General features: G+C 43.7%; 1 protein-coding gene across 1 annotated transcript in view; it reads left to right on the top strand.

Moving 5' to 3' along the window:
• The window catches only part of LOC128136197 (transmembrane protein 161B-like), a 63,615-nt gene that overhangs the window by 22,204 nt on the left and 13,642 nt on the right, over positions 1-27,769 (top strand). The window contains exons 3-6 of the mRNA XM_052775393.1: positions 14,172-14,252; positions 19,631-19,873; positions 22,754-22,851; positions 26,285-26,441. Of these exons, the coding sequence (XP_052631353.1) occupies positions 14,172-14,252; positions 19,631-19,873; positions 22,754-22,851; positions 26,285-26,441 (579 nt within the window). The remainder of the gene's footprint in view (positions 1-14,171; positions 14,253-19,630; positions 19,874-22,753; positions 22,852-26,284; positions 26,442-27,769) is intronic.

Below are 27,769 nucleotides of genomic sequence, written 5' to 3'. Positions count from 1 at the left end.
CATTGCAGCCTGTGAAGGACCCCACACCGGAGCAGGTGGATGTGCCCTGAAGGAAGCTGCAGCCCATGGAGAGCCCACGCAGGAGCAGGCTCCTGGCAGGAACTGTGGCCCGTGGAGGGGAGTCCATGCAGGAGCAAGTTTTCTGGCAGAACTTGTGACCCCATGGGGAACCCATGCTGGAGCAGTCCATTCCTGAAGGACTGCACCCTGTGGAAAGGACCCATGCTGGAGCAGTTCGTCAAGAACTGCAGCCCACGGGAATTGCCCACGTTGGAGAAGTTTGTGGAGGACTGTCTCCTGTGGAAGGGACCCCACACTGGAGGAGAGGAAGAGTGTGAGGAAGAAGGAGCGGCAGAGAAAACATGTGATGAACTGACCGCAACCCCCATTCCCCATCCCCCTGCGCTGCTCGGGGTGAGGAGGTAGAAGAGTCGGGAGTGAAGTTGAGCCTGGGAAGAAGGGAGGGGTGGGGGGAAGGTGTTTTTAGATTTGTTCTTATTTCTCATTATCCTACTCTGATTAATTGGCAATAAATTAAATTAGTTTCCCCAATCAAGTCTTTTTTGCCCATGACGGTAATTGTTGAGTGATCTCCTTGTCCTTATCCCGACCCACAACCTTTTCATTATATTTTCCTCCCCTGTCCAGCTGAGGAGGGGGAGTGATAGAGCGGCTTTGGTGGGCACCTGTTGGTCAGCCAAGATCAACCCACCACAGACATGCATCCTGTGAAGAATATAGGGATGCTGCTGGGATGTGTAGGGATGGGATCAGGAAACTTATGGCACAGATGGAGCTGAATGTTTTGGTTTAAATCCATTTGTCTGTGAAGGATTAGTTCCTTTAAATAGATTAAATAACTTTGAATTGCAGCTGAAATACAATTGTTATTGGTTGTTTAAGCACTGCACTTTTATTATAGAAGTCTCTTTAGACAAAACATTAGGATAGTGATAAATCCAAGTATTCCAGCACGATTCAGGGAAGTCAAAATATAACACTTTGGCTATTTCTGAGCTTAGAGAAGTTGATTAGGAAACGGAGAAGGGATTGTAACAAGTCTATTCTACTTTGCAGGCAATATTCTCAGGCAGAACTTGTCCTCTTTTGATACCTTACCAAGCTTTAGGATTTCCTAGGTGTTGAAGGGGCTCTGGTAATTTCAGCTGCAGTTTTTTTCTCTTTCTGACTTCTCTTGCATAAGAATCAACAGGTAAAGTATCAAGAAAAACAGGTAGTATCAGTGCAAGAGAACATCCTTGTACAGAAGGCCATGCTTTAAAAAATTCATTTCTATGGCAGTTGTTCTTCAGCTTCTTTTAGTCACAAATACTGGAAGACGTGAGCAGAGATGCATGTTTTCCCAGATTATAAAGTCAAACTCACCTATGAACAAAAAAGCCATCAAAATACATCAATATTGCAATTAGCTAGCATAACTTCAGTGTATATGTAATATGGTTAGTTAGTACAGAAATTCCAACTAACCTCAAAGGAACAATTTAAAGTTTCGCACTTTGTCACAGTAACTACAGCTAACTGGTAATAGACGTCTTGGATTTAATGCATAGAAAACATAAAAGTATTGAATCCTGAAACCTATTATTTAAGTCTCATAGAAATGCTGGAAGGCTCTACAAGATAGGCCTTATAACTATTTATTCTCCAAGGCCCCTGTTTTCCATTTGAACATTAACTTGTTTTTCCTGATAAGTTTTTGAACAGTTTTGAAACACTGTCCTTCATGTTTTGGCATATGATGCAATTTGTGTGTTTATTTGTTATCCAGAAAAACTCTAAATTTAACCCACAGTTAATTTTGTCCCTACAAAGTTACTAGAATGTTTTGCCTAAGATTGAAGAATTAAGCGCACAGTGAAAATAAAAAATGTTGAATGAAAATAAGGCCCCAAAAATTGTGTGTTCTGTTGGGGAAATCTTTCTATTATGGCTGAGTAAAATCTTAATAGCAGAAGGCAACAGCAGGTTGCTTGTATCCTAAATCAAATATTAAAGGTGAATGTTTACCATAATGAGTAAGCCTCTTATTTTCAGCATCTGCAGCCTAAATCTTAAATCCCAAATGATAAATTAAGAGCAATATTTTGACCTTACTGATATTTACTCTAAAGAGCATATAGGCAACAAGTATTGTAGCTAAATGCTAGATCTTGTTAAGCAAGCTGATATAGTCAGTCTATACTTCAGAGTGACATTTGAGCAACTTTTACTTTAGACAGATCTGACATGCTTTGTGGCTTTGGCAATGCATGTACTGAAATTGATGGCATATCTAATCTTCATTCCTGATACTAGACTGAAAACAATCTGGGAGGTGGGGGAGTGAATGTGATTCACAGACTCAGGAACAAAAGTGATGAGTTGAGGTTTGTTCTGTGTAATCTGGGATAAGTGGGACCAAACACTATAAAACTGCAGGGAGGAATGTTTGTGGGGTTTTGTTGGATTTGTTTTTCATATGAAAAGCTGTGGAGGATTTAAGCACTAGAAAAATTACTTCTAGAGGGAAACATAAAAAGAACTCTGCAGAGTGTCAAGAGAAGATTCAGAAGTTAAAATACCTTAATGTGGAATAAAAACTGCATAGGGAAGGACTCTAATCTTAAAGGAAGACAGAACAGGAACCAGTGACTAGAACCCAACACTAGATAAATTACAGTAGTGGAAAATACACTGTTTTAACAGAGTGAGTAACAAATTAAATTACAACCTGAAGTGGTGAATTCTTCACTGGGTTGTTTTCAGACATTCTTTTTATAAGCTGCTATTGGTAAGCAAATTACTGGTCTCAGTAAAAGGATGATCAGTGAAAATGTACGTGGACTTATTGGTCACTATTCTATGATATTCTTTTGAATTTCAGCCCTGAGGAAGAACCCAGCCAGCTTTTTGCATTCCACCAGGAAATTTAAATCTCCTGCTATGTGTATTTTGCTTATTACCTCCTTAAGCCACTGAAACTTTTATCCCTGACAGTAATGTTAATGATTGACACCTAGTTTTCGAAGATGAGTAAAACTGACAGCTATTTTGTATTTTGCTTGTGTGTGGATAGAGTAACTTAAATAAGTCCAATAACTCCGTTCTCTAAGAACATGTTCAGTGGTGCCAACGTCTGAGTTGATCACTAATTGTGTTTAAATTGTTCTTAAGCCCTCCCACATGTGATAGCATTAAAATGTTTGACTGCAAAGAAAAGCTAGAAAAAGTAAGCAGGATGATAAAAGTGAAGGAAACAGGTAGCAAATAACTAAACCACTGTTTAATTTAGTTTTATTCTAAAGATCAAAATTTTTGAACATTGAAAAGATGCTGAATCTAACTCCATATCAACAGTAGAGTCAGAACTTTACTCTTAAAAAGTTAGAAGTGTAAGTCTTTGAAATGTTATGAACTTTTTTTTTAAAATGTTGATTTTATGATTTCAACTTATCAGTTGGACTCTCTCCAGTATGTCCATATCTCTCTTGTACTGGGGAGCCCAAAACTGGACACAATACTCCAGATGTGTCCTCACCAGTGCTGAGTAGAGGGGAAGGATCACCTCCCCTAACCTACTGGCAACACTCATCCTAATGCAGCCCAGGAACCCGTTAGCCGCCTTTGCCACAAGGGCCCATTGTCAGCTCATGGGGGAACATTGTCAGATATTGTCCGGGTATTGAAGTTCGGCTGAGTGGCTTAATATCCCAGGTTATTCCAAATTTTCTAGGTGGGATCAGGAAAGCTAAGGCACAGATGGAGCTGAATTTGACAAGGGATGTGAAGAATAATTAGAAGGGATTTTACAGGTACGTTGGCCAGAAAAGGAGATTAAAGAAAATGCACCCCCATAATAAATAAGACAGGAGAACTGGTGACAACCAACATGGAGAAGAGACTGAGGTACTCAACAATTTTTTTGCCTCGGTTTTCAATGGTAATTTCTCTGCCCACATCTCTCAAGCCCTTGAGCCTCAAGGCTGGGACTGAGGGAGCGAAGTCCCTCCCATTGTAGGAGAAAATCAGGTTCAAGACCACCTGAGGAACCTGAACATAGACAAGTCCATGGGACCTGACGAGATGCATCCCAGGGTCCTGAGGGAATTGGCTGATGTAGTTGCCGAGCCACTCTCCATCATATTTGAAGAGTCATGGCAGTCAGGCAAAGTCCCCAGTGACTGGAAAAAGGGAAACATTGCACCCATTTTTAAAAAGGGTAAAAAAGAGGACCCTGGGAACTACCGACCGGTCAGCCTCACCTCCGTGCCCGTGAAGATCATGCAAAGATAGACCCTCCTGGAAGACATGTCGAAGCATGTGGAAGACAGGGAGGTGATTAGAGACAGCCAACATGGCTTCACCAAGGGCAAATCCTGCCTGACCCACCTAGTGGCCTTCGAAGATGGAGTGACTGCATCAATGGACAAGGAAAGAGCTATGGATGACATCTACCTGGACTTCTGTAAGGCCTTTGACACAGTCCCCCACAAGATTCTTGTCACTAAATTGGAGAGCTATGGGTTTGATGGATGGACTCTTAGATGGATAAGGAATTGGATGGATGGTCGCATCACAGTCAATGGCTCAATGTCCAAGTGGAAACCAGTAATGAGTGGTGTCCCTCAAGGGTCAGTACCGGGACCAGTACTATTTAATATCTTCATCAATGACATAGACAGTGGGATTGAGTGCACCCTCAGCAAGTTTGAGGATGACACCAAGCTGAGTGGTGCAGTTGACTCACTAGAGGGAAGGGATGCCCTCCAGAGGGACCTTGACAGACTTGAGGAATGGGCCCATGTGAACCTCATGAGGTTCAACAAGGCCAAGTGCAAGGGCCTGCACCTGGGTCAGGGCAATCCCCAGTATCAGTACAGACTGGGGGAGGAAGGGATTGAGAGCAGCCCTGCAGAGGAGGACTTGGGGGTACTGGTGGATGAAAAATTGGACATAAGCTGGCAGTGTGCGCTTGCAGCCCAGAAAGCCAATTGTATCCTGGGCTGCATTAAAAGAAGCATGGCCAGCAGGTCGAGGGAGGTGATTTTCCTGCTCTACTCCGCTCTGATGAGACCCCACGTGGAGTACTGCATCCAGCTCTGGGGTCTCCAGGACAAGAAAGACATGGTCCTATTAGAGCGGGTCCAGAGGAGAGCCACAAAAATGATCAGAGGGATGGGACACCTCTCCTGTGGAGAAAGGCTGAGAGAGTTGGGGTTGTTCAGCCTGGAGAAGAGAAGGCTCTGGGGAGACCTTATTGCAGCCTTCTAATACTGAAAGGGGGCTTATAAGAAAGATGGAGAGAGACTTTTTACCAGGGCCTGTAGTGACAGGACAAGGGGCAACGGTTTTAAACTGAAAGAGGGTAGGTCTAGATTGGACATTAGGAATAATTTTTTTTTTTTTTTATGATGAGGGTGGTGAGACACTGGAACAGGCTGCCTAGAGAAGTTGTGGCTGCCCCATCCCTGGAAGTGTTCACGGTCAGGTTGGACAGGGCTTTGAGCAACCTGATCTAGTGGAAGATGTCCCTGCCCATGGCAGGGGGGTTGGACTAAATGATCTTTAAGGTCCCTTCCCACCCAAACCATTCTATGATTCTATATTTCCCCATCTTCAGCCCCATGAAACTTCCTTTTCTCCATGAGGTTCTTGGAGCTGATCAATAATTGTGTGGTGACACTATCAGCCAGTGTAGTAAGTACTCAAGTGAATTTCATCAAGCCCTCCTGATTAAATGCATGTAACTTCTCTTAATATTCTTTAGTCTTTTCTTTCTATATTCTGGCCTGTCATTGTGAAAAAAATGAAACAAAAAAGTTAAGGAGCAGTCCAGCAGCTTGTTATTTGTTTAATTTCCCTTTTAAGCAATAGACTGCTATTCATATTTCTTTATTTCCTTTGTCCCTTAGACATTTTTAGCTTTCTTGGTTTTGTTCCTATCTGCCTGTTGTAGCCTTTTTATGCTTCCTCTTAGTTATGTGCTGGGTTTTTTGCCTGTTTTTATTCTGAGTTTGATTATTAAAGAATTATATCTTTGTTTTACTCAAATTCCTTTTTTTTTCTTACAAGGTAGCATAATTTATCATCTCTTTACTCTCGCTAGAGAAATCGCTTTTCTTGTACATTTTAGAGAATGTGAGCTATTGCAGGAGGTGAAACATGCTTAAGCCACCCTGCAGCATAAATTTATCCTTTGGTGAAAGTGTGTGAAGTCAAGCTTTGTTGCCATTCATAAAAGCCTCCAATCTCTGTCCACAACTTCCTGATGTTTGCATCCATGCAAAACAAAGCCTATTCTAGACTAAAAAAAAAAAAAAAAAGATATTACATAATCAATAGTTACTTTCAGTGGAATGGTCTTTATTTTGACAAGATGTTGAATACTATGATGCTTTTGATCTGTGTTCTCTTATCTTTTCAACAACACAAAAAGTTAAAGATATTTTTCTCTCTATTGCAGAGCTGTAGCAAAGAAGGAAATAGCCTTCTGTGGAAGGCATTAAATAGGAGTAAATATGCCCAGTTAGCTGTTAATGCTTCTGATGCTGTCCTATGTTAAGTATATCAGCAGCTCTTCAGCAGGACAGGAAGAAGTGCCCTGAAAGTTGGTGGAGAGCTTATCAGCTGCAAGCTATGGCAGAGAAGGGTTGTGCACTAAACACTCACTCTTGTATTCCTCCATTATGATTTGGTCCTCCATACTGAAAAGTGGGTTTACTAGTATTTCTGCTGTTTAACATTCAAACTAGATTATGTTTAAATCCCTCCAAAATACTGAGAAATAAGTTTTGAAGTGGTCAGGTCATGTACTGCTTACATAAAATATCTTTCTTCAATTTGTATTTAGTTTCTAAATCCTGCTTTTTTTTCTACTGTTTCTTGTGATTCAACTGCATAAAAGTGTAAAAGGTTATCTTTTTGCAAGCCCTTTGCTGTGAGAGGGCTATTACGTCTAAGAAAATTACTATGGTGTAGACATTTCACATACAGATGTTTCATATACTTAATAAAAAATAAAATTGCCAAAACACTGAAAGAAATTTTGTCTGCCAGTGCTTATGTGTTTCAAAGGATGTTCTGTTGTAGATGAAAGTGTAACTGGTAGATGCTGAACATATTTATTTACTAATGATTTCATCATTTTATATTCAAATAAAAATGCCAGATGACAACATCAGTGTGAAAATACTGGGTTTTAGAAGCAGAATCAAGCAAACGTGTTTTGCTGGTTGCTGTGAAATATAATAAAATCAAAGCCTGAAGCATACAAGTGCATTGAGGAAAGGGTAAGTTACCAATGAAATGAAGAGGATGAGGAAAGTGGGCTTAAACGTAGCCACGTGCTGAAGTAGCTCCCTGAACAAAGACAGCTCCTTACGCACTGCCTTCAACCATAACCATGGTGTCTTGTTTTTTGCAACGAAGAATTCTGTGGTGTGAGTAATGGTCAATACACTTGTACTGGTTTTGGCTGGGACAGAGTTAAATTTCTTCATAGTAGCTTGTATGGGGCTATGCTTTGGATTTGTGACCAAAACAGTGTTGATAACACAGGGATGTTTTAGTTACTGCCAAGCAGTGCTTACACAGCATTGTGGTGGGTTGACCCTGGCTGGACGCCAGGTGCCCACCAAAGCCGTTCTATCACTCCCCCTCCTTCTCAGCTGGACAGGGGAGAGAAAATATAACAAAGAGCTTGTGGGTCGAGATAAGGACAGGAGAGATCACTCACCAATTACCGTCACGGGCAAAACAGACTCAGTTTGGGGAAAATTAAATCAATTTATTACAAATCAACCAGAGTAGGGTAATGAGAAATAAAACCACATCTCAGAACACCTTCCCTCCACCCCTCCCTTCTTCCCGGGCACAACTTCACTCCCGGATTCTCTACCAACCCCCCAGCGGCACAGGGGGATGGGGTTTACAGTCAGTTCATCACACGTTATTTTCTGCCGCTTCATCCTCCTCAGGGGGAGGACTCATCACACTCTTCCCCTGCTCCAGCGTGGGGTCCCTCCCACGGGAGACAGTCCTCCACGAACTTCTCCAACGTGGGTCCTTCCCACAGGCTGCAGTTCTTCACGAACTGCTCCAGCATGGGTCCTTTCCACGGCGTGCAGTCCTTCAGGAGCACACTGCTCCAGCGTGGGTCCCCCACGGGGTCACAAGTCCTGCCAGAAAACCTGCTCCAGCGTGGGCTCCTCTCTCCACAGATCCGCAGGTCCTGCCAGGAGCCTGCTCCAGCGCGGGCTTCCCATGGGGTCACAGCCTCCTTCGGGAACCCACCTGCTCCGGTGTGGGGTCCTCCACGGGCTGCAGGTGGATATCTGCTCCACCGTGGACCTCCATGGACTGCAGGGGGACAGCCTGCCTCACCATGGTCTTCACCACGGGCTGCAGGGGAATCTCTGCTCCGGCACCTGGAGCATCTCCTCCCCCTCCTTCTTCACTGACCTTGGTGTCTGCAGGGTTGTTTCTCTTACATGTTCTCACTCCTCTCTCCGGCTGCCGTTTTCCATCTGTCCCAACTTTTTTTCCTTCTTAAAAAATGTTATCACAGAGGCGTTACCACTATCGCTGATTGGCTCAGCCTTGGCCAGCGGCGGGTCCGTCTTTGAGCCGGCTGGTATGGGCTCTCTCTCGAACACAGGGGAAGCTTCCAGCAGCTTCTTACAGAAGCCACCCCTGTAACCCCCCCCGCTACCAAAACCTTGCCACACAAAGCCAATACACACACACAAGGCCTTTTCTGCTCCTCACACTGCCCTGACAGCGAGTAGGTTGGAGGTGCACAAAAAGTTAGGAGGGGACACAGCCAGGACAGCTGACCCCAACTGACCAAAGGGATATTCCTTACCATATGACGTCATGCTCAGCAATAAAACTAGGGGGGGAGGTTGGCAGGGGTCCAGTGCTCGGGGACTGGCTGGGCATCAGTCAGTTGGTGGTGAGCAATTGTTTTCATTTGCATCACTTGTCTTTCTTGGGTTTTATTTTCCTCTCTCTTTGTTATTTTTTTATCTCTTTTTCTTACAATTTTAAAAAAATTATTATTTCTTTTAAATTATTAAACTGTCTTTATCTCAACCCACGAGTTTCTTTCTCACTTTTACCCTTCCGATTCTCCCCCCATTGCACTGGGTAGGGGAGTGAGCGAGCGGCTGTGTGGTGCTTAGTTGCCAGCTGGGGTTAAACCATGACAACATTTCATGTTAGGAGGCAATCCCCACAGTCAGTATCACATCATAGCTAAGCATGCAGCTTGGTTCATGAGCTTGTGATTATGAAAGTGGCCTCTGGAAAAAGAATAAAAAAATTACAAGTATTTATATTCTGATTTAATTCTATGTATATAAATGGCTTCTTGTCTCAAAGGAGTTTCCTGACTGTGATACCGAAAAGCCGGTCGAAGAAACTCTCTAAGACTCGTTTTGGAGTTTTAGAAAGCAGGCATTCTTTATTGCAGCGCTGGATGCGCGGGGCATAGTTCCACCTAGCGTGCATACCACAGCTTTAGCACTAACAGGTTATATAGAATAACTAATTGCATATTAATCAGATTAGTATACATACACATAAAAATGATTATAACTGATTATCTTAGTACTGCCTACATCCGATCATGCGCAATGAAGGATCCATTTGAGTCGAAGGGCTGCTTTTACGACCACCGACCCATTTGAAGTTCTTGCTGGCTGTCCTTGAAGTCTTTGTTCTTGTCCTTGTTCTTTGATCTTGAAGCTTAACGCAGTTTCAATCACATGTGGTCAGTTTCAACATTGTTCTCATCTAGCGTACAGGAGCATCTAGTCATAAGAGCCAAGAACTGCCAAACTTAGGAGTAACTACCTCTACTAGTTAATTGCTTGGCTATACTTTTGTCTATTGTTTCAATCATAGTGTTAGTATAAGATTTCTAATAATTATTTACCAAATCTCACTTTTACAGTCACCTAGCAGCAAACCAGTTTCCACGGCTGGTACAAAATATTAAAACCATCAAAATATTTAGACATACCATACAGAATGTATGGAAATATGCTATCAATTGGGAGCGTGTTATAAATAAATAAATAAATTCATCACCATTTCATCTCCGTGTTTACTGACAAGGGAATGAATTTGCTATATAACGCTGTAGTTAAACCTTTACAGCAGGAAGTAAAGGAGCATGTAGGTAAATGGGGCTTCAGGCAAAACTAGGCTAGAACACAAGTATTCGGTATGGGATTGTGGAAGTAGAAATGCTAAGGCCTAAGTGGGCCTCTTGACTGCTTTCACCCTGTCTCCTGAAACAATAATCACTGTGTAACCTTCATGATAAATTAGTCCCTGCACTGAAGAAAGCAGACTCCAGACCGGCCTTGAGCAGTTCTGTGGCCTTGTGTATGTAACAGATATGTATAACTCACATCCTGTTATCTGTCTTATGCATAGCATCTCTAAGTATATATACGCCTTGTATTCACTTTACAGGGACAGAGTTCACATCAGCAGAGTCCATTACTCTGCTGCTCTGTGTTCTCTCCTATAGCTATAGTAAATACACTGATTCTATTCTGACCTGATCTAAATTGTATTCCAGTTTTTCCATGACAAGATTTAGCCCTAATAGTCTAGCTATCCACATTCTGACAGAAAACAAAGGATTTTTAAGTACTTAATACAAGAGCAAATCTTACCTGGACACTTGACTCTAGGCCAATGCACTTCCTTGCCTTCCTGCCCTCCACAAGGCTTTTAATAGATCTTCTCCTCAAGTTAAGCAAGCCTAGCTCAGGGGGTGCTCGGCAGTCTAGAGCCGCTGTGCTTTTTTGCCATGCTGTCATCGCAGGACACACCCAAGACTTACCGTGGCATGAGACTGCTCATGAATAATACATCTGAACTTCCAGGTATTCATTGCTTGTTTTCTTTCTGCCTAAGAAGGTTTTTCCTGGATGTTGACACAGAAAGCCCCATTACTGTCATTGAATGATTAAAGAGAAGTTGTTTGTCTGTATATTAGCAGTTTATTGCAGGTTTATCTTGCTCCCTTCCCCACCCCCCTTTCTGTGCTATAATCAGTTTTGAGGAGCTTAAGAGGTTTCACAGTGAAGGCAAGAGAAAAAAAGGTAAAGCCATGGAATTCTCAAGTATAAAATCTGAGACTTTTAAACTACATTTAAAATGACTTGACTAGATTTCATGGTTACAGTGTCTCTTAAATCTGTCTGCTACCTAGTGTAAAATTAAAAGTGGAAGAGTGCAAGGGAAGAAGGGAACAGTAGAAGCTGAATGCTGAAAAATGGCTAGTGCTGTTGCACGTGAAAAAATGATCACTGTGTAAATGACCTTTCCTTAGGAAATTTTAAAATAATGAAATCACTTTAATATACTTCTAGCAGGTCATTCAATTAAAAAGGTTTTAAAATTAAGTTTCCACTGCTAAACAAACAAAATTGCAATGTATCTGAATTAGCAATGTAAATAGTTTGCTTAGGGGGTAAATATTAGACCAGTGTGGAGTTAGAAACATGAAGAGGGAGATTTATAGGCCAAGGTTTTCAAATCTGTCCACCTCAAGGTAAGCTCTTAAATCTGTATGGAGTCCCTGGTCTTCTTTTTTCCTCTACTGTTGACTTTTAAACTTGGGCAAAAGTGGATTTAGGCATAATAGTGTTGGGCCCATTCCACCTTATGATTTGGGTTCTCCACTTTTTTTTCCCTGTTGTGATTTTAAGACACTATTGACTCAGTTAAGCACTGAGTATTGCCCCGAGGATGAGGGGCAATCCAGAATATATCAGATTCCTCTCCTATGTCATGGACAGAGATGGGGGTCTTGGAATGAGGTCCATTGTATTCATATTAGATTTCAGTTTTCATAATTCCTGGAACACATGTAGTTTCCTTTCACAGTACTGTTTAAACTCTTGAGATACCTTGTTGTGGTTTAACCCCAGCCAGCAGCTAAGCCCCATGCAGATGCTTGCTCACACCCCCCACAGTGGGATGGGGGAGAGAATCAGGAGGGTAAAAGTGAGAAAACTAGTGGGTTGAGATAAAGACAGTTTAATAAGAAAAAAGAAAAAAAAAAACAAACAAAAAAACCCAAACCCAATGAAAACAAGTGATGCAAAAAACCCCAATTGCTTACCACCATCTTACCGATGCTCCAATGTAGGGTCCCTCCCATGGGCTTTGAGCAACCTGATCTAGTGAAAGATGTCCCTGCCCATGGCAGGGGGGTTGGACTAGATGATCTTTAAAGGTCCCTTCCCACCCAAGCCATCCTATGAGTCTTCTACCTCCTTCCCCCGCCCTGAGCGACGCAGGGGGGCGGGGAATGGGTGTTGCGGTCAGATCATAACAGTTCATCTCTGCTGCTCCTTCCTTCTCATGCTTTTCCCCTTCTCCAGCGTGGGGTCCCTCCCATGGGCTATAGACTTTCAGAAAAATCTGCTTTAGTGTGGGCTCTCCACGGGCTGCAGCTTCCTTCAGGGTACATCCACCTGCTGCGGTTAGGGGTCCTCCACGGGCTGCAATGTGGATATGTGCTCCGGTGTGGACCTCCGTGGGCTGCAGGGAGACCACCTGCTTCACCATGGTCTTCATCATGGGATGCAGGGGAATCTCTGCTCCAGTGCCTGGAGCACCTCCTCCCCCTCTTTCTTCACTGACCTTGGTGTCTGAAGAGTTGTTTTTCTTCCCCCCCCCCCCCCCCCCACTTCTCTCCCACAGCTCCTGGGCAGCGGTTTTTTTTTTACCCTTTCTTAAATACATTATCACAGAGACGCTACCAATGTCGCTGCTTGGTCTTGGCCAGTGGTGGGTCTGTTTTGGAGCTGGCTGGAACTGGCTCTGTCTGACATGGGGGCGGCTTCTGGTGCTTTCTCACAGAGGTCACCCCTGCAGATCTGTGCTGCCACCCCCCCACTACCAAAATCTCCCCATGTAAACCCAATGTACAAATATTTTTTTACCCTACAGTTAAATACCTTAAATTTACAAATATCTATGCTTTTGTAAGCTGTGCTGTTCATTTGTTTTTCTTCTTTCTAGTAAGAGTTGAAGATATAGTGTGGCCAGCAGGAGCAGGGAGGTGATTGTTCCCCTGTACTCGGCACTGGTGAGGCCGCACCTCGAGTACTGTGTTCAGTTTTGGGCCCCTCACTACAGGAAAGACATTGAGGTGCTGGAGCGTGTCCAGAGAAGGGCAACCAAGTTGGTGAGGGGCCTGGAGCACAAGTCTTATGAGGAGCGGCTGAGGGAGCTGGGGCTGTTTAGTCTAGAGAAGAGGAGGCTGAGGGGAGACCTTATTGCTCTCTACAACTACCTGAAGGGGGGTTGTAGTGAGGTGGGTGCTGGTCTCTTCTGTCAGGTGGCTGGTGATAGGACGAGAGGAAATGGCCTCAAGTTGAGGCAAGGGAGATTTAGGTTGGATATTAGGAAAAATTTTTTTACTGAGAGGGTTGTCAGACATTGGAATGGGCTGCCCAGGGAAGTGGTTGAGTCACCATCCCTGGAGGTATTCAAAAAGCGAGTAGATGGGGTACTTCAGGACATGGTTTAGTGGGCATGGTTGATGGTTGGACTCGATGATCTTGAAGGTCTTTTCCAACCTAAATGATTCTATGATTCTATGATATCACTGTGGTGTTTTTTAGGACAGGAATGTAGATGTTAAGATCTGGTCTGTGTAAGAAAAAAGACTGGTTATGGTTATTCCATAATAGCTGTTGCATTTTTTTTTAAATTACTCAAAAAAGAGAAGAGTAGTTATCCTTAATAAAATCATTTAGAACATGATTCTCATAGGTAATTGTAATGATATAGTGACCTTTTTCCAATGTAGGTACAGCCTTTTCTGCCGTGGTTGATGACAACTTGAAAATTTGTTGTTTTAAGAAGCACAAGTGCTTTCACTTGAATGGTGTGTTGATAGTTGCAAACCTTTCTAATTATGAGCAAGTGTCTTTTATGCTGAAGGGAATTGAAGTTTAGCTGTAATTGATCAGCTGAGACAGTGTTAGTACTTTAACACAAAGGTATTCTGGTTAGGTGCTGCAAATGACATGGTTTAATGTGTGTATGTATGGGTGTTGATATATAGTTTTCTTTTTAAAAAGCACTCTGAATTGCTCATACTGACATTGTTTTACTTGAGATTTTTTTTTCTTTAGTTTACAATGGTACCGGCATCCTACTGAAGAAGATCTAAGGCTTCTTGCAGGGAAACAAAGAGGCAAGAGCAAAAAAGATAGGTAAAAACTTGTTTTAAGTTTTTGGTGTTTTTCTTGTTTGTTGGTTTTTTAATCCATATAACAACTTTACTGGCAAACTTTTGGTTTGTGTGAGTCTAAAATTTCTTGCATATTATTGCCCTGCTTGCTTTGATTACCATAGCTCTGTACTGAACTGCGTTCTTTTGGTTTAACAGAGAGCTTAACATGCCCAAATTGTACAGAACTGGGTAATTCCCAGTCTCCAAAAGTGGTCTGTGACATTGCTAATTTGATGGCAAGAATTTTCTTAATGAATCTATTCATTTAGATGAAGACTGAGAATAAGGAATCTTATGTACGATTGAAGCTCTTCTTCTTGAATCAAGGTGAGAAAGATTTGAGTATATTAGTTGAACTGTGAGCCGCCACTCTTATGCAGCTGTGAAAAAGGTAAATGTGCTCCTAGGATACATTAGGTGAGGTATTTCCAGTAAAGAGAGAGGGAAGTGTTAATCCTGTTGCACAAGCCCACTGATGTAGAACTTTATCTGGATTACTGTGTACAATTCTGATCACTCATGTTCAAGAAAAATGAATTCAGACTCAAACAGATGAAGAGAAGGACTGCTAGGATGATCCAGGAAACAGAAAACCTATCTTACAAGAGGAGGCTAAAAGAGCTTGCCTTGTTTAACCTAGCAAAAAGAGTCCGAGAAGGATAGGATAGCTGTCTATCAACTTAAGCTGGAAACAGATCTTCAGTCATGAAGCTCTGGAACAGCCTCACCAGAAGTGTAACTGGGGCAAGAACCAAGACTGAGCTTGAGGTGGTGGAGCTTGCTATGTTTATGCAAGATTTCTGAATTGGCTATGTTTAAAACAAATACCCGGTGACTTGCTTTTTGGTGACATAGGTGGTTTCCTTTGTGTTTGGGGTTTTTTGTTTGTTTGTTTGGGGTTTTTTATTTCAATATAAACTGATCTCTTAAAATTCTTAATATCTAACTTCTGTGTTAATTCATAAACTGCACATATAACCTGTTCATCATAAAATCAAAGCATTTTTTTTCAATTTCTTACTTAAGCTACGTGGGTAGCAACCTTATTTGCCAAATGTTGGGCTAAAAAATTAAGCCTTTTCTTTAATATATAATGCTTCAATATTACACGTCACAATATTCGTTAATATTCAGAAAATCATTTTATCCAAGTTTTCTGTAACAAATTGAAGCAAAATAGTTAATAGTATTACAATTTATAACTGTGCATTTAACCAGTGATATTTATTCATATTTAAAATAACTTCAGTTGCATAACTATAACTTTAAGTTATGTGTTTCACCAATATGAACCTTAAACAGGAAAACACAATTGCATTGCCAAATAATAATTGCACTTTACACCAAATGCCTTTCCTCAACCGTGGCAATCTTCTGCCATCCAAAGCATGCATATTCTCACTTTCACCAGAGTAATCGTATGCTCTCTGCTGTGTGGAAGTATGGCATGTTAATGCATACTTACATATGAGCTTAAATTTTGTAATCTTGGAAAAATTTACTCTGAAGCTTGGTAGAAAACTGTATCACAGTTCACCTATTTGCATTAAGTCCTTTTTCACTTGTTAAACTTTTGCATGTAATGTTTCAAATGTGGTGCTACGTTTTCATGTCTACGCAGTGTAATTTAATTATTATGATTGGTGTATTTCTCATAGTACATTAATATCTAACCAAGAAAATACAGTTTTAATACGTGTATGTAGTTGTTTGTAATAAGGTAAATTTTATTGACAGATGGATATGAAACTTCAGAGGGAATCAGGATGGTAATGTGGAGACTTAAATGCTGCTTTCTTTACTTTGCTATTGTAACAATAGGATGTATAATAACCTTAATTTTCAGTCAGTGGATATACCTCTGTTCTCCGAAGAAGCTGCTTGTCAGGGCAGGCCCAAGACAAGAGACAGAGACATAAGATTCAAAGGCTCTTGCAGGCAGTAGCTCGGAGAGGCTGAGCTCTGCCTGCTAGCCAGTTTTATTAGTTCTCCTGATAACACAACAATGGCAGCTGAAGACTTAATATTTGCAGAAGATCATCTCATTTGAACGGATACCTATGTAACCCTGACGCTATCTATCTCCCCCCTTCACCCAGGGTGTGCCCCCACATCCTCTAGTGGACCAAACTTAGCAGGATAACGGGTGCCCAGGAACCTCTGGGCCATGACCCACCCAATCAATCAAATACTGCAGGGTACCCCAGGATATCCTGGAATCCAAAATAGCCCAGACACGATATTCCCTCTGGCCCTGCACCATAACTGGAGATGGAGGTAGAGGTTGCCACTGGAAGGGATCTGGGTGAACAGGTTTTAACAGGGAGACGTGAACAATGGGTGAATATTGAGAGCCCATAGAAGGTGCAGACAAAATGCAACCAGATTTTATACAGGCCCAGGTAATGGTGGTCCAACTTAGAAGAAGGATGCACAGAACAAACATGTTCACCGGACAACCAAACGTAGTCCCCAACCACGAAGCCCGGCGCTGGTCACCGATGACTGTCTGCATAGTCTTTGTAAGCAGCCTTTGCTTTTCCCAGCTGCTCTTGAAGAAACAAATGCGTATACTGCAACCGCTCAAGGGAGTCCTCAGGAGAAAATCCCTGGACAGCCACCGGAGTAGTTGGGTGGTCACGGGGATGAAAACTGTACTGTGCATAAAAAGGGGTCTGCTGCGTGGAAGAGTGGACACTGCTGTTATGTGCAAATTCTGCCAACGGTAACAGAGAGACCCAGTCATCTTGATGTTAATTAATATAAGTGGAGATACTGCTCCAGGATCTGGTTTACCTGCTCCATCCGACCATTAGACTGTGGGTGATAAAGGGTGGAAAGATGGAGTTGGACCCTCAGCAGGCCCATAAGCTGCCTCAAGAACTGGGCAGTAAACTGGGCCCCTTCATCCATCACCACGCTATCTGGCAGACCATGACAGTGAAGCAAATAGCTGCAAAACCAAGTGTGCAGTCTGAGGGGCCGTGGGCAGCCTCTTTAGTGGAACAAAAATAGCTACCTTTGTAAACAAGTCCACCACCACAAGCACCGCTCGCTGTATGCCCCTGAGACACAGGCAAGTCCACAATAAAATCCATTGAAATAATTTGCCATGGCCGCTCAGGAGTTTGTAAGGGTTGTAATAGTTCCCGTAGCCTCTACATCAGTCTCTTGGCCCTGGCATGGTCATCGTGAGCCTGAACGTATCTTGCAACATCAGCATGCACCATAGGCCACCAGTAGCTCTGTGTGACTTGATGCAGTCTTCTGATGACCACCGTGCCCCGCTGTCAGTGTGTCATGACAGCGCTGAAGGACCTTGTGTGCGCAGCGGGTCGGCAGGGATATACAGCCACTCATCGCGATACAGACAACCATCCTTCTCCTGCAGATTCTGTGAAGTATCCCCTGCCCAAAACTGCATGGCCAAAGGATCACCAGCCATCACCCGATGCACAGAACCAAGGTATTGGCTGGCACAGCCACAAAAAAATTTTTCAGAGGGAAAAAATGACAGGGGAGCAGATCTGCCTCAGCATCTCCTGCTGAGGCTTCCTGACGTGACAGGGCATCTGCCCTGCCATTCTGTTTACCCAGCCTGTAGGTGACAGTAAATGGAAACCGAGAGCGAAAAGTTGCCCAACAAGCCAACTGGGAGAGAGGCACTTCAGATTCCTAAAATATTCCGGATTTCGATGGTCAGTCAGAACCAAAGGGGGCTCAGCAGGACCCACAAGAAGGTGCCTCCATTCAGCACACGCCTCCCCGATGGCCAACAACTCTTCATCCCAGGCATCGTAATTCCGCTCTGCGGCAGTCAACTGGCAGGAGAAATAGACACAAGGATGAAGCTGTCCATCCAGTGAACCACGCTGAGAAAGTACTGCCCTGATGGCATGGGCAGAAGCATCTGCCTCCAACACAAAAGGATGACTGGTATCCGTGTGGGCCAAAACCGGGACCGTCGTAAATGCCTGCTTCAAGTCATCAAAGACCCCCTGAACCTCATGCGTCCACTGAAAAGGGACACCCTTATGAGCCAGTGCTGTGAGCGGAGCAACCTTTTGAGCAAAATTCCAAGTAAAACACTGATAAAAATTAGCAAAGCACAAAAAGCACTGCACACCACACACTGTCAAGGGAGACTGCCAACAAAGAAAGGCATCAATCTTTTTCATGTCCATGCTCACGCCCTCGGAGGCAATTGAGTAACCCAGGAAGTCTATATGCTGTTGGAGGAAGGCATACTTCTCCAGCTTTGCATAAAGGCAGTGACGCCAAAGGCGGGAGAGAACCTCTCGAACATGAACAACATGTTCCTCCCACGTCCTCGAGTAAACTAAAATGTCATGCAGATGTGCAATGACATAATTGTCCAACAAGTCACAGAAAACGTTGTTGACATGCCCCTGCTACCTTTCAGGGCTTTTACACAGGCCAAAAGCTATCACACCATACTTAAAATGGCCATACGTGTGAACAAAGGCCGTTTTCCACTCGTTGCCCTGATGAACACAAAAAAGCTTATAAGCCACTTAAGTAAACCAGCATGCCCTCTGTAAATGCTCCAACAACTCAGGAATGAGGGGCAGGGGGTACTGGGTTCTTGATGGCAATATCATTCAATCCCTGATACTCCACACGTGGCCTCAAGCTTCCATCCTTCTTTACAAAAATTATAGTGGCACCAAGGGAGGGAAGTGGAGTATTGAATAAAACCCCAGTCTAAACCATCCTCAGTATAAGCCTTCAAGGCCACCATCTCTGGCTGTGACAGAGGGCAGATATGGCCCGAAGGGAGAGGAGCGTCTGGGAACAGCTCGATGGAACAATCGTACACCCGATGGGGGGTGGTGGGGGTGATGGTTAAGGTCTCTGCTCGCTTTTGCTCAAAAACGTCCAAAAAGTCCCTACATTCTGGCGGCAGCGCCCCCAACAGGCCAGCAGGTGGTTCGGGGGAGTTGGCGCTGCCGGCACAGGACACCCGGCGGGCACTAGGGCCTGCTCGGAACCCTGGCCAGCACCGCCACCGGCGCCGGGAGAGAGCGCTGTACCCCGCCGGCTGCGGCGGGAGGCAGTAGCACCTCCCGCACTTCACCCACAGGAAGGTAAATTCGTCTCTGTGCCCAACCGACCACCGGATCGTGCCGGACTAACCAAGGCGTGCCCAGGATGATTGGATAAAAGGGGCATAGAGGGGACAGAAAAAAACAAACTCCCAACATCCTGGGGCGACGGAGAGCTGCAAGAGCGGGGTCTGCCACTCAGTGGGACCACCGCCGGCGGGTTTCCCGTCAGTAGCAAAAATAGGGCAAGGGACAGATAGGCGCTCTATTGGCGCACGAGCCTTTTTTACAGACTCTGCAGAAATCATATTCCTACAAGAGCCAGAGTCCACCAGGGCCTCAGCAGCGACCGCTCTGCCGTCCGGGAGCGGAAGCGAGACCGACACCGTGAGGAGCGGGGCACCTGGGCTCGCCCCATCTACACCGGCGGCGACCTCCCTTCTCGCGCTGGCCGGAGCTGTTTCTCGACCCCACAATACCGGGCGCTGAAAGGGACAATTCGGAAAACGGTGGAAAATCCCAACTGTTCCCAAAGGTAGCCAAATCAACCGTCTCCTCGGCAGAGTCCTCAGCAGGGGGAGAGGGGGACTGGGCAAACTCTGCCCCGATTTGCAATGGGTTCCACCCCGCTGCGAGCAGCAGGGCGGAGGCGGGCAGGGCGGACTCGGGGAGGAGCCACCGCGTTCCGAGCTCCCGTCCCGGCCACACGGGCCCCACCCCCGGCACCGCCAGCATGGCGTCTGCCTCCCCGCCAAGCAGGGGGGGGAAGTCGGGAGGGAGCGGGGGCCCGAAACCGGAGCAGAACCAGGCAAGCGCAAAAGCTGCTCCGCTTCAGAAGCACGTTTAGAGGCAACCTGCAAAATCTTCCGGCGCCGGCCTTCGGGCTACCTCTATACGAACATCGCCGGCCAGGCCACGAATATAGAGGGGTAACAAAAGGTCACCCCCCCCAATTCAGCTCCGACGACATGCGCAGGAAATCTGCGGTGTATTCTGCCACACTCTGCCCCCTCTGGCGCAGACCGAGCAGGGGGTTAAAAAACCGGAACGGAACAAAAGCAAGCTGGCCTTCGCGCGATCACCGGGAAAAGCATTATCCCAATTGGAAAACATAATCTAACTTCATATTCTATATTCTAAGACGTACTTTTGTTTGTAACAGTATTTCAAAGACTATTTAGTAGAACTAAAAAAGGCCAACAATGATGACTAGAAGTAAGGCTTCCACATAAGGAGGAGTAGGCTAAGATTTACTAGTCTAGGAACTGATTGAGGGACGGTTTTGCTAGAGGTATGTATCCACTTTGCAAGAAGGTGGATAGGGAGTAATAAACTTGCTGCCGTGTTATACAAGGAGATGCTGAATTAAATTAGAGTAGGTTTAAGCACTTTTTAATTTGGGACACAACTTGTGGAACTTGCTGCTACAAGATACCTTGAAGGTCAACAGATTTCAGGCTGGTTCAGAAAGGTATTCAACAAATTCATGTCACTTATTAAAAATGATGGTTTCAGAGGTTGCAGTCCCTGGCTCAGGTTATCCCCAAGTTGCTTAATGCTGGAAGCCAGGAAGGGTTTAGCAGTGCAAGGATCAACCTTTGCTTGCCTTATTCTTTCCCTTTGTATAAGCAAGTAGCCACCTAGTATGATAGGAGTAAATGGATCTTTGTGTGATTCTTTATGAAGCTTCTGTACATTGCTGTCATGCTGTGCGGGAGTGGTTAAAACCTGGAACGCAGGTTTGAACCCTGCCTCTGCATCACAATGTACTTAACTTTCTCTGCCCAACTTAACTTTGCTTTGCCCAAAGAGAGCATGCTGGGTTATTACTTTTTAAATTGTATTAGTTTTCTAGGATTACTAATACAGTGATACATTTTTGGGGGCTTATTTTCATAAGCAGGATATGAACTGAAATAAGTATGGTATTTTTACATGTTTCCCTTTAGATTAGAAAACTATCTTAAATTTGTCTTTGCTTGATGGCTAGTAGGATAGATCTTTCAAGGATCTAGGTTAGTCCAGCTCTGGTGACATACTTGCTAAGCACCCTATTGTGAAAAAAGGACCCAATGCTATTTTGAAAATTTGATATTTATTTTTTCCTAACAACTTTGGTTATCTTCTGAGATCGATTATTGCTTGTTATTTCCAGTGAATGATCAATAAATTAACACTCCCAAGTATGTCTTACTCATTCACTTACTTTCAATCCAAAGACTTTAACACTGCTGTCTTTTAGTCTACTGGCCTAGACCTCAACTGAAAAGTCTCAAATTAGCTTTGATTTTCTTCAGTGTATTTCTATGGCAGGGTGGATATGTTCTGCACTGTACATGTAGTCATATCAATAAACTGTTAAGGCTGGGGGAACCAGTTGGAACACCTGTCACAAAAATTCGTAACTGGCCCGTGCCAACCGAGGAGAGAGGCTAGGACGCAAAGTATTGAATTATAAGGGTAAATATTCATGCGCATGAAGTGTCCCAGCCAAATTGGGGCACCCTGGATGTGGTTTTACACGGGGTTCTTATATCCTTCAAACATTCAGGTACAACACGATTTGACTAATCACTAACACCCACACTACCGATTGCTAATCATAGGAAAACTTTGCAAAGCAACTATATTTCTGCAGCATTCTTGCTGCTTGTCTATTGATCCAGACGTCCCTGGAGTCAGTCTTGCTATAGTTACTTATCTATGATGCCAGACGACGTTGGGAGGGTTTCAAAGATGTGTCAGAGGGGCTAGGATGCTGGCGTTATCTTGGTTGTCCAGGGGTATCCTTTATCCTTCATGGACAGCTCTAAGCTTCCAAGAAGCAAAGTCCTTATTTCCAGGGCCAGGCTGTCCTTTAGTTTGTTTTACTTAAGCATGAACGATACCAAAGTCTCCAGTAAAATTCCGCTACCTCATTATATCACAGTGTATAATGTGAACTAATATATATATTAACAAAGTTAATACACTTTCATACTATAAAGACTGATTGATATAATAGTTAGGAAAGTGAATTTTTCATAACATGCCCTATAGCTTCCTTCCTGTCTGAACAGTGAAGCTTCCTTTCAGAGGAAACCGGTGTGTTGGAGTAGATGGTGCCCACCACATCCTGTCCTAATGCGTACTCAGGACATAACATATAGATGACATTTAGACCTATATGTGTAACCACAGTAGTATTTCAGAGGCTTGCAAGGTAAAGCTAATAATTATTGACATACCTGGTTGTTTCTCAAGGTATGTGCTTATTTGAACTTGAATTAATGCTTTTACCTAGCTAGATGAAAATGTTTGTACGTGGGGGAAAAAATGGTCTGCATACTACTTAAATCCGAAATGCTATTATATAATGAACAAGTTAGTTTTGTTGTATCTGTGTGTATTTTATTTATTTACTTTTTTTTAACAGAAAATATAATGGTCATATTGAAAACAAGCCCCTAACCATTCCAAAAGACATTGATCTTCATCTGGAAACAAAGTCTGTGACTGAAAGGGACACTATAGGTAAGAATAAGTGGATGCAAACAACAACATATTATAACAAATATATCCTGATGTTGTTTTCTATCGAGTGTTTATTTGCAATAAATACTGGAATATCTTTTTTCAACAGATAATGAAAGAATAACAGTACAACTGATTATAAAGAAAGAAAGTGAGAAAGCAAAAATTAGGGCTAAATCTCTTTTGTTGTTCCATGGGTGACATCTTAATAGCAGTATTAGAAAAAAGGATGAGTAGGTGAAATCCAGCATAAAGCACATCTATTGCTGCATTAAGCATCCCTAGCAATATGAGACAACACCAAAAGGATCACATCACTCAGTGTATTTGAAACAGACATAAAAATAGCTTTGTACAATAAAATGATAACTGGCAGATGTTGAAACACACTTTCTGCTCTTCTGAAATAGGGAATGTACTGTAGCACTGAAACCTAGTTCTTTTACCCACACATCTGAAATTTTGAAGTAAAATATTTAGAAACCAAAAGTAACGCTGCAGAAATACACAGCATTTGTTTTGAAAGTTAATAGGCTTTTTTATAAATGGTAATTTTTTACTCCTTAAACATAACCAATTTTTCTGTTACATAGAAGTCATATATGGATATGTATACATGTGATACATATTTTCCTCCTAGCCACATTTTTATATGCATGCATTGTATGCATAAATATAGAAAGCAAGCAAGCAAGCGTCGTGGTTTAACCCCAGCCAGCAACTAAGCACCACGCAGCCGCTCACTGACTTCCCCCCCACCCAGTGGGATGGGGGAGAAAATCGGGAAAAGAAGTAAAACTCGTGGGTTGAGATAAGAACGGTTTAATAGAACAGAAAAGAAGAAACTAATAATGATAATGATAACACTAATAAAATGACAACAGTAATAATGAAAGGATTGGAATGTACAAATGATGCACAGTGCAATTGCTCACCACCTGCCGATCGATGCCCAGTTAGTCCCCGAGCGGTAATCCCCCCGCCCCCACTCCCCCCAGTTTCTATACTAGATGTGACGTCACATGGTATGGAATACCCCGTTAGCCACTTTGGGTCAGGTGCCCTGGCTGTGTCCCCTCCCAACTTCTTGTGTCCCTCCAGCATTCTCGCTGGCTGGGCATGAGAAGCTGAAAAATCCTTGACTTTAGACTGAACATTACTTAGCAACAACTGAAAACATCAGTGTTATCAACATTCTTCTCGTACTGAACTCAAAACATAGCACTGTACCAGCTACTAGGAAGACAATTAACTCTATCCCAGCTGAAACCAGGACAGCAAGCAAGCATAGTGCTGAGCAGGAGATGTTGCAGCTTAAATTATCCAGGACAGTGCTGAAAAGACCTGTAACAGAAATGCACAGCTTTTTAAAACTGGCATGTAAGCAAAGCATTCACGATTTTCAATTAGTGTTATTTGCTTCAAGTAATAGCATTAATGGGTCTCCCCGAGAATAAAACAAGCATCAGTTTATAGATACTGATACAGTGTAGGGTTTAAGTATCTTTAAAAAGTTATATATGCAAATATATGTTAAATCTAACCAAATAGTTATTTCAAAATAAATATCAGACTTTCATTGAAATACCTGAGTTCAACCAATTTCACGTTTTTGACATCAGATACCTTGTAGTCAAAAGACAAATGCTCAGTAATATTCTGTGACTTTTTAACCTCCTTGACGTAGGAAGGTGTTTGAGAGGGTGTGGTGAGTTGACCTTGGCTAGCCACCAGGTGCCCACCAAGCTGCTCTATCACTCCCCCTCCTCAGCTGGACAGGGGAGAGAAAAAATATAACGAAAGGCCTGTGGGTCGAGATAAGGACAGGGAGAGATCACTCACCAATTACTGTCACGGGCAAAACCAGACACGACTTGGGGAAATTAATTTAATTTATTACCAATCCAATCAGAGTAGGATAATGAAAAATAAAACCAAGTTTTAAAACACCTTCCCCCCACCCCTCCCTTCTTCCCGGGCACAACTTCACTCCTGATTTCTCTACCCCCTCCCCCACAGCGGCACAGGGGGACAGGGAATGGGGGTTGTGGTCAGTTCATCACATGTTGTCTCTGCCGCTCCTTCCTCCTCACACTCTTCCCCTGCTCCAGCATGGGGTCCCTCCCATGGGAGACAGTCCTCCACAAACTTCTCCAACATGGGTCCTTCCCACGGGCTGCAGTTCTTCACAAACTGCTCCAGCGTGGGTCCCCCACGGTGTCACAAGTCCTGCCAGCAAACCTGCTCCAGCACAGGCTCTCCACAGGGTCACAGCCTCCTTCGGGTGCATCCACCTGCTCTGCCCTGGGGTCCTCCACAGGCTGCAGGTGGATATCTGCTCCACCATGCACCTCCATGGGCTGCAGGGGGACAGCCTGCCTCACCATGGTCTTCACCATGGGCTGCAGGGGAATCTCTGCTCCAGCGCCTGGAGCGTCTCTTCCCCCTCCTTCTTCACTGACCTTGGTGTCCGCAGGGTTGTTTCTCTCACATATTCTCACTCATCTCTCTTCCGGCTGCTGTTGTGCAGCAGTTTTTTCCCCTTCTTAAATATGTTATCCCAGAGGTGCTACCACTGTCGCTGATTGGCTCGGCTTTAGCCAGTGGTGGGTCCGTCTTGGAGCCAGGTGGCATTGGCTCTATCGGACATGGGGGAAGCTTCTAGCAACTTCTCACAGAAGCCACCCCTGTAGCCCTGTAGCCCTCCCCCCCCGCTACTAAAACTTTGCCATGCAAACCCAATACAGAGGGGCAGTCTGCACTTCATTGTCAAGAATTGTTCTTTGCAATTTCTAGCATCTATGGGAGAAAGAAAAGCGCTCTCTTTTTAAATCACCCAACCTGCATGGAACACAGTATGTTCCCCAGAATGTTTAGGATGGCATTTACACAGTGAGTTATTCCTATACAAGAGATGTTATCAAAATCTTGAAGAACAAACCATCAACGTTTTAAGTTTTGGGTTTTTTAAAGAAAAAGAGGAAGCAATTATATACAGTACATTAAATGATTGTCAATGAGCTTTTAATCTTAAACAGAGAATCAAAACTCTTTTACCTATAATTGTAGCTAGACTTCAGTGGATAACCATTTTTTATCTTGATTTTGAGATCTAAATTAGCCATGATTTTTTAAATTAGCAGGTTAATGCATAAAAGCTGAGATGATAAAATAGTAAAATCTTGTAACCTTATAAATTACTGAGTGGTAATCCAGTATCAAGCAACAGAGGTGAAGAGTGAAGTTCAGGTTAAAAGGAGAGGTTGCTGAGTGAAAAAATAAGTGGCTCTTAACTTCGATAATCTGGATCTAGATTGGATCTAGTCCTCAATTATTTGAAAATAATTTTTAATTTTCATCCCTTTTTGCATATGTCGGTAATTGCCTTAAAATATCATTGTACTTTTAAGATTTGCAAACTTGTATTTTTCAGCATTGCATTATTTTCCTGAATATCAGTGGCTGGTGGATTTCACTGCTGCAGCTACAGTTGTGTATGTGGTGACTGAAGCCTATTGCAGTATCATGAAGCCCTCACAAGAAATGAATATCAGTGTAGTGTGGTGTCTGCTTGTCTTGGCCTTTGCAGTGTATCCTTTACTGTTTTTTTAAAATAATTCTGTCTGTTCCAAATAGCTTACATCATTCTTCAATTCATAGAAATCTGTGTATTGTTGATTTGCAGAACAAATAAATATATATTTATCACTGCCTCTGCCTTAGTCTTTACTAGGAAGACTGGCCTTCAGGAATCCCAGGCCCGAGAGACCAGAAGGAAAGTCTGGAGCAAGGAGGATGTACCCTTGGTGGAAGAGGATCAGGTCAGGGAATACTTAAGCAAACTGGACATACATAATGGGCCCTGATGGGGTGCACCCACGACTGCTGAGGGAGCTGGCAGATGTCATTGCTAGGCCACTCTTGATTAGCTTTGATCGATCATGGCGGTTGGGAGAAGTGGCCGAAGACTGGAAGAAAGCAAATGTCACTCCTATCTTTGAGAAGGGCAAGAAGGAGGACCCAGGGAACTACAGGCCGGTAAGCCTCACCTCGATCTCTGGGAAGATGATGGAATAACTAATCCTGGAAACCATTTCCAGGCATATGAAGGACAAGAAAATCACCAGGAGTAGTCAGCCTGGCTTCACCAAGGGGAAGTCTTGCTTGACCAACCTGATAACCTTCTATGATGAAATGCCTGGCTTGGTAGATGAGGGGAGAGCAGTGGATATTGTCTACCTGGACTTCAGGAAGGCCTTTGACCCTGTCTCTCATAAGATCCTCATAGAGAAGCTGTTGATGTATGGGCTGGATGAGCAGACGGTGAGGTGGACTGAAAACTGGCTGAATGGCTGGCCCCAGAAGATGGCGATCAGTAGCAGCGCAAAGTCTAGTTGGAAGCCAGTGACTAGCAGTGTACCCCAGGAGTCAATACTGGATCCAGTCCTGTTCATCATCTTCATTAATGATCTGGATGATGGGGCAGAGTGTACCCCCAGCCAGTTTGCTGATGACACCAAACTGGGAGAAGTGGCTGATACACCAGAGGGTCATGCCGCCATCCAGAGGGACCTTGACAAGCTGGAGAACTGGGCTGACAGGAACCTTATGCATTTCAACAAGGGGAAGTGCCAAGTCCTGCACCTGAGGAGGGATAACCCCATGCACCAGTACACATGCTGGGGGCTGCCCAGCTGGAAAGCAGCTTGGCAGAGAAGGACCTGGGGGTCCTGGTGGACACCAAGTTGAACATGAGCCAGCAATGTGCCCTTGCTGCAAAGGCGGCGAATGGTATCCTGGGCTGCATTAGACAAAGTATTGCCAACATGTCAAGGGAGGTGATCCTTCCACTTTATTCAGCACTGGTGAGGCCACACCTGGAGTCCTGTGTCCAGTTCTGGGCTCCCCAGTACAAGAG

This window comes from Harpia harpyja, chromosome W (assembly GCF_026419915.1).
Source record: "Harpia harpyja isolate bHarHar1 chromosome W, bHarHar1 primary haplotype, whole genome shotgun sequence".
In the NCBI taxonomy this organism is placed as follows: Eukaryota; Metazoa; Chordata; class Aves; order Accipitriformes; family Accipitridae; genus Harpia; species Harpia harpyja.
The sequence above is the reverse complement of the archived record's forward strand: the minus strand, read 5'-3'. Positions and strand labels throughout refer to the sequence as shown.